Source organism: Dendropsophus ebraccatus, chromosome 9 (assembly GCF_027789765.1).
Source record: "Dendropsophus ebraccatus isolate aDenEbr1 chromosome 9, aDenEbr1.pat, whole genome shotgun sequence".
Classification (NCBI taxonomy): domain Eukaryota; kingdom Metazoa; phylum Chordata; class Amphibia; order Anura; family Hylidae; genus Dendropsophus; species Dendropsophus ebraccatus.
In genome coordinates, this window is record NC_091462.1 from 117,920,341 (window position 1) to 117,935,542 (window position 15,202).

The 15,202-nt window shown below is 48.7% G+C and overlaps 1 protein-coding gene across 1 annotated transcript; it reads left to right on the forward strand.

The window, feature by feature from the left end:
• The first annotated feature begins 7,298 nt into the window (after positions 1–7,298).
• Positions 7,299–12,385, forward strand: LOC138800591 (uncharacterized). Its single transcript, XM_069982376.1, has 4 exons — positions 7,299–7,651; positions 9,620–9,746; positions 10,152–10,225; positions 12,098–12,385. The coding sequence occupies exons 1-4, from the start codon at positions 7,336–7,338 to the stop codon at positions 12,382–12,384; spliced, it is 804 nt and encodes a 267-aa protein (XP_069838477.1). The 5' UTR covers positions 7,299–7,335; the 3' UTR covers position 12,385.
• Positions 12,386–15,202: the final 2,817 nt, after the last annotated feature.

Genomic DNA, 15,202 nt, shown 5'->3' on the forward strand with positions numbered 1-15,202 from the left:
TCCAGGCTACCATAAGTGCCCAAATGACCCTAGACCCACTCGGCTACCACACCTCTGTACCAGCTGTGCCGGCAGGGAGACTACCAACTCTCCTAGGACGCTAAAGGCCGAACACAGCACGACAGCACCAGCCCATCGCATTAGGCACCAAGACTGATTGACAATCAACCTGCTGCCGCTGCTGTGCAAATGGGATAGACAACAGGTGGAAATTATTGGCAATTAGTGAGACCCCCGAATAAAGGAGGGTCCGGCAGGTGGGGAGCACAGACCACTCCTCAGTATGAGGAAAATTCTACCCCCCCCCCCTTCTCTTATTTTAAATGGGGAAAAAAAGTGAACAAAAATAAAAGTACACTTGTGGTATCACGGTGAGTGATTGTCCGGACTATTAAACTATAATGTTATAAACTCTGCGCAGTGAACGGCCAGAATTACCAACATCATAGAGAAAAAGAAAATTTGTAAAAAGCGAACGAGCAGTCAGAACAATCAAAATACAGATCATGTAATAAGGTTCAGACTGAAGGGGCGGGCGGCTTATAGAGTAATGTCAGGTGACTGGCATGGGGGGAATATATACACGGCCAGGAACGGGCGCAGCCTCGCCTTAAGGGATTAGAATGGTCAGCGGGTCACCCGGTCTCCAGGTCACGTACACACTATGCCGGCACATGACTCACACAGTCCTGCACTCATCCCACGCCTGTGGTCCAGGATTATATACAGAGGTGCCCCCCTCACTCCACCCCTGCACATATATATACATTGATGCATATACACACCTACACACACACACACACACACACATAAATACATACACACACACACCTACATACACACACATACAGTAGATACACCCACACACACACACACATAAATACACACACACCTACATACAGTAGATACACCCACACACACACACATAAATACATACACACACACCTACATACACACACATACAGTAGATACACACACATACACATACATATGTGGTGTCCCACCACAGGTGTTGCTATTGGTTACACCCTTTGTAAAAGCCTGTACTTTTAATTGTTAAGGCCCTATTCCATGGATCGGCAGTTACGGACGATAATCATCCCGTTTATTAGGAGGCAACGATCTGCCGACATTGTTCATGTTGGCTGATCGTTGAAGTCGTTTGTCTTTCAACATGTTGAAGGACAAACGACTTATAAAGCAGCGATCTGCTGCCGCCGCTCCGTCTAATGGGAGCGTTGGCAGCAGACCGCCGCTATATCCTATGGGCTGCCCGGATGATCAGCGATCACCTGGGCAGCCCCCCTGCAGCTCCCCCCGGCTGTCCCCAGACTCACCCGCTCGCTGCTGCCATGTGTAATAGCAGCGGCAGCAAACGGGGAACAAGGAGCAAATGAGCGCTGACAGCGCTCGTTTGCTCCTCATTGTCGGCCTGTGTAATAGTGCCTTAAGTGGTAATGTAGCAGTACCAGAGGTTTGCCACTAGATGTCGTTGTTGTAAGTCCCCATGGAGGGACAGTAAAAACAGTGTACACAAATAAAAATATAAATAAAGTACACAACACATAAAATCCTTATAGCCCCCAATGCAATAATAAATGTAGAAAAAAAAAATAATAATAATAAAGTATACATACTTAGTGTGTCCGCATGCGTAATGAAGCTGGCAATAACATTATCACACGATTAAACCCGCACGGTGACAGCAGAAATTAAAAAAAGTAGAAAAATGCTAATGTTATTTTTTCATCAAATGTGAGCAGTTTTCACACAAAAATTGTATGGTTATCAGCAAAAATTTACCACTCACCTAAAGTACAATATTTCACGAGAAAACAGACTCAGGGTAAGTTATGGCATCACGGCGGTATAATCACATAAAGTGAGACTGGTCAGATTTCAAAAATGGGCTCTGGTCCTCAAGACACTATCTGGAGCCGTCCTGAAGGGGTTAAGCGCTTAACGACCCATGACGTATATTTACTTCATGACGCCGCTAGGGAAATTGAGAGAGGGGCCACGACACGACCCCGCTCTAAATCACCGCGATCCCAGCTGCTATCTGCAGCCCAGGACCGCAGCTATTAGCGGCAGGGCCGCTTTAACCCAGAGGGCACATGGTGCACGTGCACTGGGCCCACTGGTTAAAGGGGCCCCCCCCCCCCGAGCAGGCCGGCCGTTGCTATGTGCGACCAATGCGGTCGCACAGGGCTCCGGCCACCAGCCTGTCAGGGGGCAGCGCCATGGATGGGTAATCTACTTACCCCTCCATGGCGCCCCCTGCAGGGCCCCCCCGTTCGCCGCTGCCCCCGCTCGCCCGCTGCTGCTGCGGCGCTTCAGCGGCAGCGATACTGACAGAGAGAGAGCCATTGGCTCCCTTCCTGTCAGTCACTCTTGTGGCCGCACTTCCTGCGGTCACAAGAGGCCGCACTCTCCCTCTAGCGCCCGACGTCACTGGAGCGTCGGCGCGAGGGTAAGGGGAGTGCAGCCTCTTGTGACTGCAGGAAGTGCGGCCACAGGAGGGAAGAGAAGAGGAACGCGTGGACCCAGGTGAGTAACAGTGTTTGTTTTTTTCAATGTTATATAGCAGCTATATACTATGGGGGAGAACAGGGGGCTGTATACTATGGGGGAGTACAGGGGGCTATATACTATGGGGGAGCACAGGGGGCTCTATACTATTGGGGAGCACAGGGGGCTATATACTATGGGGGAGAACAGGGGGCTGTATACTATGGGGGAGTACAGGGGGCTATATACTATGGGGGAGCACAGGGGGCTCTATACTATTGGGGAGCACAGGGGGCTATATACTATGGGGAGAACAGGGGAGCTATATACTATTGGGGAGCACAGGGGAGCTATATACTATTGGGGAGCACAGGGGGCTATATACTATGGGGGAGCACAGGGGGCTATATACTATTGGGGAGCACAGGGGGCTATATACTATGGGGAGAACAGGGCTCTATACTATTGGGGAGCACAGGGGGCTATATACTATTGGGGAGCACAGGGGAGCTATATACTATTGGGGAGCACAGGGGAGCTATATACTATTGGGGAGCACAGGGGGCTATATACTATGGGGGAGCACAGGGGGCTATATACTATGGGGGAGCACAGGGGAGCTATATACTATGGGGGAGCACAGGGGAGCTATATACTATGGGGGAGCACAGGGGAGCTATATACTATGGGGGAGCACAGGGGAGCTATATACTATGGAGGAGCTATATACTATGGGGGAGCACAGGGGAGCTATATACTATGGGGGAGCACAGGGGGGCTATATACTATGGGGGAGCACAGGGGGCTATATACTATTGGGGAGCACAGGGGGCTATATACTATGGGGAGAACAGGGCTCTATACTATTGGGGAGCACAGGGGGCTATATACTATTGGGGAGCACAGGGGAGCTATATACTATTGGGGAGCACAGGGGGCTATATACTATAGGGGAAGACAGGGGAGCTATATACTATGGGGGAGCACATGGGAGCTATATACTATGGGGGAGCACAGGGGGCTATATACTATGGGGGAGCACGGGGGCTATATACTATGGGGGAGCACAGGGGAGCTATATACTATGGGGAGCACAGGGGAGCTATATACTATGGGGGAGCACAGGGGGCTATATACTACTGGGGAGCACAGGGGGCTATATACTATGGGGGAGCACAGGGGGCTATATACTATGGGGGAGCACAGGGGAGCTATATACTATGGGGGAGCACAGGGGGCTATACACTATGGGGAGCACAGGGGAGCTATATACTATGGGGGAGCACAGGGGGCTATATACTATGGGGGAGCACAGGGGGCTATATACTATGGGGGAGCACAGGGGGCTATATACTATGGGGGAGCACAGGGGGCTATATACTATGGGGAGCACAGGGGAGCTATATACTATGGGGGAGCACAGGGAGCTATATACTATGGGGGAGCACAGGGGGCTATAAACTATGGGGGAGCACAGGGGAGCTATATACTATGGGGGAGCACAGGGGAGCTATATACTATGGGGGAGCACAGGGGTCTATATACTATGGGGGAGAGCACAGGGGGCTATATATTATGGAGAGCACAGGGGGCTATATATTATGGAGAGCACAGGGGGGCTATTTACTATTGGGGAGAGCACAGGGGGCTATATACTATTGGGGGGAGCACAGGGGGGCTATATACTATTGAGGGGGAGCACAGGGGGGCTATATACTATTGGGGGAGAGCACAGGGGGGCTATATACTATTGTGGGAGAGCACAGGGGGGCTATATACTATTGGGGGAGAGCACAGGGGGGCTATATACTATTGTGGGAGAGCACAGGGGGGCTATATACTATTGTGGGAGAGCATAGGGGGGCTATATACTATTGGAGAGCACAGGGGGGCTATATACTATTGGAGAGCACAGGGGGGCTATATACTATTGGGGAGAGCACAGGGGGGCTATTTACTATTGGGGAGAGCACAGGGGGCTATATACTATTGGGGGGAGCACAGGGGGGCTATATACTATTGAGGGGGAGCACAGGGGGGCTATATACTATTGGGGGAGAGCACAGGGGGGCTATATACTATTGTGGGAGAGCACAGGGGGGCTATATACTATTGGGGGAGAGCACAGGGGGGCTATATACTATTGTGGGAGAGCACAGGGGGGCTATATACTATTGTGGGAGAGCATAGGGGGGCTATATACTATTGGAGAGCACAGGGGGGCTATATACTATTGGAGAGCACAGGGGGGCTATATACTATTGTGGGAGAGCACAGGGGGGCTATATACTATTGTGGGAGAGCACAGGGGGGCTATATACTATTGTGGGAGAGCACAGGGGGGCTATATACTATTGTGGGAGAGCACAGGGGTCTATATACTATGGGGGAGAGCACAGGGGGGCTATATATTATGGAGAGCACAGGGGGGCTATATACTATTGGGGAGAGCACAGGGGGCTATATACTATTGGGGGGAGCACAGGGGGGCTATATACTATTGGGGGAGAGCACAGGGGGGCTATATACTATTGTGGGAGAGCATAGGGGGGCTATATACTATTGGAGAGCACAGGGGGGCTATATACTATTGGGGGAGAGCACAGGGGGGCTATATACTATTGTGGGAGAGCACAGGGGGCTATATACTATTGTGGGAGAGCATAGGGGGGCTATATACTATTGGAGAGCACAGGGGGGCTATATACTATTGGGGGAGAGCACAGGGGGGCTATATACTATTGTGGGAGAGCACAGGGGGGCTATATACTATTGTTGGAGAGCACAGGGGGGCTATATACTACTGGGGAGAGTGCACAGGGGGGCTATATACTAATGGGGGAGCGCACAGGAGGGCTGTATATAACTGGAGGAGCACATGAGGGTCTATATACTACAGGGACACCTTAAAACTATGGAGGCACCAAGGGGTGTAACTATGTAGGGGTACAGAGGGGTGTAACTACTGTATAGGGGTACAAGGGACCTAACTACTGTATGTGTTGGAGCCTAAAATATTTGTCTGGCAGATTCTGGAGAGAAGATTCACAGCCAGGAGAAGACTTCAAGGTGGCCCAGGCTGGATGGAGAGAAAAAGAAAAGGTGACAGACTCTGATCGGAGAAGACGCCCCCGGTGAGTCACTGGATGTAACTGCACTCTGTTATACAGTTGTAGTGTTAGGGGTCATGATGTGGCGGTATTATGTAATGGTATCATTGGTGATATCTTTCTGTTTTGTTTAGCGCAGTTTTTATGTAATATGTAATCACTGAATGGTGGAAATAGTGTTATAAGGTAACTACTGTATATATTGGGGCTCTTGATACAGTGTGGGGGCAAATTCAGTACATTATACAATGTGCCGAAAGGTAAGTGGCTGTGCACTGGGCCCACCAATGTATTAAAACGGCCCTGATTAGCGGCCGTGGGCTGATCACCATGCCCACTAAATAGGACCATTAAATGCTGCTGTCAAACATGACAGCTAAATTTAAAAGTCCTCCATAGCCCCTCCGTGGTGTCTAGTGGCCGGATCCCTTCTCCTTACCCGGCCAGGCCTCAGCATCAAAATGACGCTGATCCCAACTTGGTAATGTATAGATCTGGGCTGCAGCAGACCAGAGTAATACAGCACTGATCTCATTGATCGGTGCTGTATAATGTATTCTACACTGATCTATATGATAGATTAGTGCAGTTTTAGTAAAAGTCCCCCAGGGGGACTTCTAATTAATGTATAATTATTATTTTTTTAAGTGTTTTTAGTAATAAAATTTCCCATTTTATAAATAAAAATAAATAAATCAACATATTTGGTATCGCCGCATGCATAATCACGCGAACTACTGTATGTATTGGGGCTCTTGATACAGTGTGGGGGCAAATTCAGTATATTATACAATGTGCCGAAAGGTAAGGGGGGGCCCACTCTTAAGGCGTAAGAGCAAGAACCCGCAAAATTGCGCATTTTTGGTCGCATCAAATCCAGAAAAATTGTAATAAAAAGTGATCAAAAAGTCGCATATGCGCAATCAAGGTACCATTAGAAAGAACACATCATGGCACAAAAAATGACACCTCACACAGCCCCATAGACCAAAGGATAAAAGCGCTATAAAGAGTTATACAAGTTACATATCGTTGTAATCATACTGACCTGAGGAACATAGATAACAAATCAGTTTTACCATAGGGCAAACAGCGTATATGAATAAATAAAGTCTGTCATTGCAATTAGTGGCGTAAAAAAATAAGGGCTTGTGTGCATCCATAGACGAAAAAATACAAGTGCTAAGGCGTTTTAAACACAAGGAGGAAAAAACTAAAGGGCAAAAAAGAAAACTGGTTCGGTCCTTAAAGGGTTAAAGGGGTTTTCATTCTCCACACTGGGGTTAAAACTAAGCTGAGACTTCCTTTTGTGTCTGTGGTGATAAGAGGAGCTGCTGTAAAGTGATCTGTACAGCATTGCAGCATCATGTGACACCAGTAGATAGAGGAGACAAGAGCAGCTCCAAGTTCTAAGAATTTTGAGATTCACCATATTGACCATGAGATGTAAGGAAAGTCGGTAATGGTACGATATCACAATCCTGAAGAACAGGATCTGAGAAGACAGGTGACAGCAAACTCATACAGCCGGAGGGAGAAGTCCAGCACTGGGTGAAGTGATTATTTTTACAGTATTCCGTCACCTCTCACCATATAAAAATCTTCCTCCTCATCGCCCCCCTCCTCCCCCCTCATTTACAGGAATCCATTTCACTTTCACTTCAGTTATAACTCTGATTCCATTGTGATCTTCCTCATCTTAAAGAAGGCAGAGATGGATATCGGGCAGCTGAAGGAATATATACTCTCATATACCCTCAATAACTGCGCCCTGGGAAACCAAGGCTACACCCAGGTCCTCATCCAGCTCCTCGGCTTCCTGGGACACGGAAAATCCTCCTTGATCAACTCGTGTAAATACGCCCTCCATGATAAGGAGTTCACGGCCCACGCTGAAGCTGCATCAGCGGATGGGGGTCTCACCGTTACCAGGAAAGCCTACCCACTCACCGGGACAATCACCATGGTGGACAACCGAGGATGTGCCACACTCAACACCTTCGAGACCGGGGAGTTTTATACTCAACTGGGTAAGAAATACTATAGTCACTTTGTGTTGGGTAATTATATCTACAGAAACAAGGGGCAACAACGTGAAAGAAGGTGGGTCATCCCAATGTCCACAATGGTTTGAGGGAAGGTGGGTCATCCCAATATCCAGAATGGGTAGAAAGAAGGTCGGTCATCCCAATATCCAGAATGGGTAGAAAGAAGGTCGGTCATCCCAATATCCAGAATGGGTAGAAAGAAGGTCGGTCATCCCAATATCCAGAATGGGTAGAGGGAAGATGGGTCATCCCAATATCCAGAATGGGTAGAGGGAAGATGGGTCATCCCAATATCCAGAATGGGTAGAGGGAAGATGGGTCATCCCAATATCCAGAATGGGTAGAAAGAAGGTCGGTCATCCCAATATCCAGAATGGGTAGAGGGAAGATGGGTCATCCCAATATCCAGAATGGGTAAAAGAAGGTGGATCATCCCAATATCCAGAATGGGTAGAAAGAAGGTGGGTCACACCAATATCCAGAATGGGTAAAAGAAGGTGGGTCACACAAATATCCCAAATAGGTAAAAGAAGACGGGTCATCCCAATATCCAGAATGGGTAGAAAGAAGGTGTGTCACTCCAATATCCAGAATGGGTAAAAGAAGGTGGGTCACACCAATATCCAGAATGGGTAAAAGAAGGTGTGTCACTCCAATATCCAGAATGGGTAAGAGAAGGTGGGTCACTCCAATATCCAGAATGGGTAAGAGAAGGTGGGTCACTCCAATATCCAGAACAGGTAGAAAGAAGTTGGGTCATCCCAATATCCAGAAAGGACAGATTGAAGTAGACCTGTCTCAGACCTGTCAGGTTCCCCCACCCATAACCCATTGTTTTCTGGTTTATTTGTTGTAACAGAGAAGGTTGTAGTAGAAAAATTATCATTGTTTTGACTGTGTACCATTTGATTTCAACCCCAAAGGGATGGTTTTTTTTATTTACAGGGTCTTTCAAAATAAGAACAATAAACCAATTGAGGAAGTCATCGGGGGTGAGAGGTCACTGGGTGGAAGCTGCTTGGGCTGGTGCAGAGTATTATGTGGGGTGAGAGGTCACTGGGTGGAAGCTGCTTGGGCTGGTGCAGAGTATTATGTGGGGTGAGAGGTCACTGGGTGGAAGCTGCTTGGGCTGGTGCAGAGTATTATGTGGGGTGAGAGGTCACTGGGTGGAAGCTGCTTGGGCTGGTGCAGAGTATTATGTGGGGTGAGAGGTCACTGGGTGGAAGCTGCTTGGGCTGGTGCAGAGTATTATGTGGGGTGAGAGGTCATTGGGCGGAAGCTGCAGGGGCTGGTGTGGAGTGTTATGTGGGGTGAAAGGTCACTGGATGGAGACTACCGAGGCTGGTGCAGAGTGTTATGTGGGGTGAGAGGTCACTGGGCGGAGGCTGCCGGGGCTGGTGCAGGGTGTTATGTGGGCTGAGAGGTCACTGGGTGGAGACTACCGAGGCTGGTGCAGAGTGTTATGTTGGGGTGAGAGGTCACTGGGCGGAGGCTGGGGGGGCTGGTGCAGGGTGTTATGTTGGGGTGAGAGGTCACTGGGCAGAATCTGGGGGGGCTGGTGCAGAGTGTTATGTTGTGTGGGGGCTGGTGTGGAGTGTTATGTTTGGGTGAGAGGTCACTGGGTGGAGACTTCCGAAGCTGGTGCAGAGTGTTATGTGGGGTGAGAGGTCACTGGGTGGAGACCGCCAAGGCTGGTGCAGATTGTTATGTGGGGTAAGAGGTCACTGGGTGGAGACTGACGGGGCTGGTGTGGAGTGAAACGTGGGGTGAGAGGTCACTGGGTGTAGTTTTATGTTGAGGTGAAATGTCACTGGGCATAATGTTGGGGTAAATGTTAAGTTTTTAAGTTTTAACGTTTATACACACACACACACACACACACACATATATATATATATATATATATATATATATATATATATATATATATATACTCTTGTTTTGCTCCAGGGAATTTTATCCCATTGAATGAGAGGGTTGAATGGACAAAGGAGTTTGGTGACGTGGTGAATCGCTTGGAAGACTCTGAAATTGAGCCGAACTTCAGCGATATTATTGTTCCAGTATTCGTTTACAGGTGAGAGAGTAAGTGGGGACTTTGTGGGGACATGATCATCTACACGGGGTCACCTACATGGCCACAGTGGTAACAGTGTTACTAGATATGGGACCTTATTTAGTGATCACTACAATCATGGAGATCCAGCACAATGGATGACATGTAATGTTCTCGTTCCTATCCCTCGTACCTCGTCAGTAGTTCCCGATAATCGATGTATCTACCAGATGAGGGGGACACATGGTCAGTAATGGTAGGGGCATCGACCACGTCCAAGAAGTCATCAGACAAAGGTTGTGTGAGCAGGCAACATCCGGAAATAGTGGTCCTAACCCCCGATCAGGCTTTTGGCCTCCCCCGACAAATAGAGGAAGACGATGCCCTGTGTGGAGACCGCGCCGTAATATGACTTTTTCTTTACAGCGTGAAAAGAGAAATTGCAGCCAATGAGGTCGAGGAAATCAAGACGTTCCTTAAATCCTGTCGAGACCTCACAGGTAAATGCGGCACCTGGACATCTTACTGGACATCTTATGGGGGCGCATATACATGACTATTACTTGTCCATGGTCTGAGAGATAGAGATGAGCTCGTGGTGTCATAGACTATGGAAGGGGGAAGGATACGTAACTCGGATAACGGTCCTTCTTATCACTATGGAGTCTAGTAAACTTGTTCATTACTGATCATCTGTAGAGTTATGGTTCCTGGTCATGAGGGGACATCACCTCCTTCCCCTAGTAGAGTTAGTCAGATGCTACATATGGGACCCCAGAAGAAGGAGGCAGATGGTACATATGGGACCCCAGAAGAAGGAGGCAGATGGTACATATGGGACCCCAGAAGAAGGAGGCAGATGGTACATATGGGCATATGGGACCCCAGAAGGAGGAGGCAGATGGTACATATGGGACCCTAGAAGAAGGAGGCAGATGGTACATATGGGACCCCAGAAGGAGGAGGCAGATGGTACATATGGGACCCCAGAAGAAGGAGGCAGATGGTACATATGGGACCCCAGAAGGAGGAGGCAGATGGTACATATGGGACCCTAGAAGAAGGAGGCAGATGGTACATATGGGACCCCAGAAGGAGGAGGCAGATGGTACATATGGGACCCCAGAAGAAGGAGGCAGATGGTACATATGGGACCCCAGAAGAAGGAGGCAGATGCTACATATGGGACCCCAGAAGAAGGAGGCAGATGCTACATATGGGACCCCAGAAGAAGGAGGCAGAAGGTACATACGGGCCCCTAGTAGAGAGAGGCCGAAGGTGCATGTGAGTCCCAAGTAGAAGGAGGCAGAAGGTACATATGGGCCCCTAGTCGATGGAGGCAGAAGGTACATATGGTCCCCTAGTCGATGGAGGCCGAAGGTACATATGGGACCCCAGAAGAATGAGGCAGATGGTACATATGGGATCCCAGAAGAAGGAGGCAGATGGTACATATGGGCCCCTAGTAGAGAGAGGCCGAAGGTATATATGGGCCCCTAGTAGAGAGAGGCCGAAGGTGCATGTGAGTCCCAAGTAGGAGGCAGAAGGTACATATGGGCCCCTAGTCGATGGAGGAAGAAGGTACATATGGGCCCCTAGTCAATGGAGGCAGATGGTACATATGGGACCCCAGTAGATGGAGGCAGAATATGCATGTGGGCTCCAGTAGAGGGAGGCAGATAGACACATGGGCCCCATTAGAGGGAAGCAGATAGATACATGGGCCTCAGTAGAGGGGGGCAGATAGATACATGGGCCTCAGTAGAGGGGGGCAGATAGACACATGGGCCCCAGTAGAGGGAGGCAGGTGGTCACATGGGCCCCAGTAGAGGGAGGCAGATGGTCACATGGGCCCCATTAGAGGGAGGCAGATAGATACATGGGCCCCATTAGAGGGAGGCAGATAGATACATGGGCCCCATTAGAGGGAGGCAGATAGACACATGGGCCTCAGAAGAGGGAGGCAGATAGACACATGCCCCTCAGTAGAGGGAGGCAGATAGACATATGGGCCTCAGTAGAGGGGGGCAGATAGACATATGGGCCCCAGTAGAGGGAGGTAGATAGATACATGGGCCCCATTAGAGGGGGGCAGATAGACATATGGGCCTCAGAAGAGGGAGGCATATAGACATATAGGCCCCAGTAGAGGGAGACAGAGAGTCACATGGGCCTCAGTAGACGGAGGCAGATAGTCACAAGTTCCCCACTAGTGAGAGTCAGATAGTCACATGGTCCCCAGCTGTTCTTCTAGCCTACAGGGGGCAGCACTTCTTCTTCTCTTTGGCTCCTTTTCGGTCATGGATGGTGGCATTATGTATTGACCTCTCTCATAGATCTCTCATTGTGAATGTTACTTCTCCATCTAACAGGGATCTTCCCCATTATCGTGCTCACCCACAAGACCAGCGGACCCTTCTCCAAATTTCGGGACTTGTTTGAGGGGATGGGGGCCGAGGAAATCTTCTCTGTGGAGAATTACACTTCTGAAGACAACCTAAAGACCCTGGGGAGACATCTGCAGTTTCTCAACCTGATCCATAAAGTCCTATTAAACGTCAACTTCCGAATGTCTGAGGAGCGCAATCCCCGGAGAGAGCGGGCCGAGCGCAAGAAGTTCCTGACCAGATACTTCCATGAGAGAGAAATGAAAAACTGATGTGGAGGAGGATAGATGCCTCATGTTGGGGGGGGGGGGGGGGGGGGCGGAGGATGGCTTATGGAGGAGGGGGGTAGATGCATCATGGGGGGAGGATAGATGCTTCATGTTGGGGGGGGGGTCAGGGAGGATGCCTTATGGAGGAGGGGGGAGGGTAGATGCATCATGGGGGGAGGTGCTTATACACTTAAATTCCACTGGACATGCACAACCCTTCCTCAGTATAATACTGACTATATGTCCACTCAGTCAAACTTTAGTCCATAATAACATCTTTTATACAAAAAAAGGGACCAAATATAATAACAAAAGATCTTTATTCATCAATAACACAACTCAAAATCAAGAATATTAAAAATTACATAACATGATGTTTTATGGCATTCTAGATGAACTAACACGGTGAGGTAGATAACATAGGCTAAAACAGGCAACTGCTCCGGATGAGGGGGATGGGATAAGAACCAAGTCCAAGCTTCCCACAATAGGGCGTCCCCTGAGGAAGTGCGAAATGTGAAACGTACGTTGGGGAGACGCTGACATGGGTGAGTGGTGACTTGGTTACTGGCTTACAGGATTTATGGTTCTCTTGGGTGGAAGTCAGGTGGATAGTCCCTATTGTGGGAAGCTTGGACTTGGTTCTTATCCCATCCCCCTGTGTATAACCTATGTTTACACTGCACTGAGCACTTTCGGAGCAGTTGCCTGTTTTCGCCTATGTTACCTACCTCACCGTGTTAGTTCATCTGGAATGCCATAAAACATCATGTTATGTCATTTTTAATATTCTTGATTTTGAGTTGTGTTATTGATGAATAAAGATCTTTTGTTATTATATTTGGTCCCTTTTTTTGTATAAATGGAGGGAGGTACTGTAGATGACTCATGGGGGGGGGGGGGAGAGAGATGCCTCATGGGGGGAGATAGATGCTTCATGGGGGGGATATATGCTTCATGGGGGGAAGATAGATGCTTCATGGGGGGGATATATGCTTCATGGGGTGGGGAGATAGATGCTTCATGGGGGGAAGATAGATGCTTCATGGGGGGGATATATGCTTCATGGGGGGAAGATAGATGCTTCATGGGGGGGATATATGCTTCATGGGGTGGGGAGATAGATGACTCATGGGGGGGAGATAGATGCTTCATAGGGGAGATAGATGCTTCATGGGGGGAAGATAGATGCTTCATGGGGGGGATATATGCTTCATGGGGTGGGGAGATAGATGACTCATGGGGGGGAGATAGATGACTCATGGGGGGGAGATAGATGCTTCATAGGGGAGATAGATGCTTCATAGGGGAGATAGATGCTTCATGGGGGGAAGATACATGCTTCATGGGGGGAAGATAGATGCTTCATGGGGGGGATAGATGCTTCATAGGGGAGATAGATGCTTCATGGGGGGAAGATACATGCTTCATGGGGGGAAGATAGATGCTTCATGGGGGGAAGATAGATGCTTCATGGGGGGGATAGATGCTTCATAGGTCGTAGGTATCTAATAGAAGGTGTAAAAGCTTGAAGGGGGTAGGATGGATCTTCATGATGAGAGTAAAGGCTTCATGGAGGAGATGTCTGTAAATAACTCGGTTACACATCTGTATTATACGTCTCTGTAAAACAATAACTATAAATAAATGATCAAATTGTCCAAGAAGATTTGTTATCGAAAATCAACATAAAATCTGCAGCAGCTGAGGTGTAGTATGAGGTTCTGCAGCAGCTGAGGTGTAGTATGAGGTTCTGCAGCAGCTGAGGTGTAGTATGAGGTTCTGCAGCAGCTGAGGTGTAGTATGAGGTTCTGCAGCAGCTTAGGTGTAGTATGAGGTTCTGCAGCAGCTTAGGTGTAGTATGAGGTTCTGCAGCAGCTGAGGTGTATGATGAGGCTCTGCAGCAGCTGAGGTGTATGATGAGGCTCTGCAGCAGCTGAGGTGTAGGATGAGGTTCTGCAGCAGCTGAGGTGTATGATGAGGTTCTGCAGCAGCTGAGGTGTAGTATGAGATTCTGCAGCAGCTGAGTTGTAGGATGAGATTCTGCAGCAGCTGAGGTGTAGTATGAGGTTCTGCAGCAGCTGAGGTTTAGTATGAGGTTCTGCAGCAGCTGTGGGGTATGATGAGGTTCTGCAGCAGCTGAGGTGTAGTATGAGATTCTGCAGCAGCTGAGGTGTAGTATGAGATTCTGCAGCAGCTGAGGTGTATGATGAGGTTCTGCAGCAGCTGAGGTGTATGATGAGGTTCTGCAGCAGCTGAGGTGTATGATGAGGTTCTGCAGCAGCTGAGGTGTAGTATGAGATTCTGCAGCAGCTGAGGTGTATGATGAGGTTCTGCAGCAGCTGAGGTTTAGTATGAGGTTCTGCAGCAGCTGAGGTGTATGATGAGGTTCTGCAGCAGCTGAGGTGTACAATGAGGTTCTGCAGCTGAGGTATAGTATGAGGTACTGCAGCAGCTGAGGTGTAGTATGAGGTTCTGCAGCAGCTGAGGTGTATACTGTACAGGAGAATACAATATATATATATATACACATACTGTATAGGAGATAGGAGGATAGAATGTTTACTACTACTACTACTAATAACAATAATAATAACAATAATAATAATAATAATAATAATAATAATAATAATAGTTATATTGTCCCTTCTTCTCCTTCCTCTTCCTTCCATGTAGTAGCAGCCTCTGAGCTCTGTCTATACATGGAGGGTGGTTGGTGAGCAGCTGGCAGGGAGGGGGTTAACCTGGGGAGGGGCAGGAGGCTGGTGTAATACAGAGGGAGGCTGCAGCAGACAGCATGACATGGCAGATCAGGAGGCTC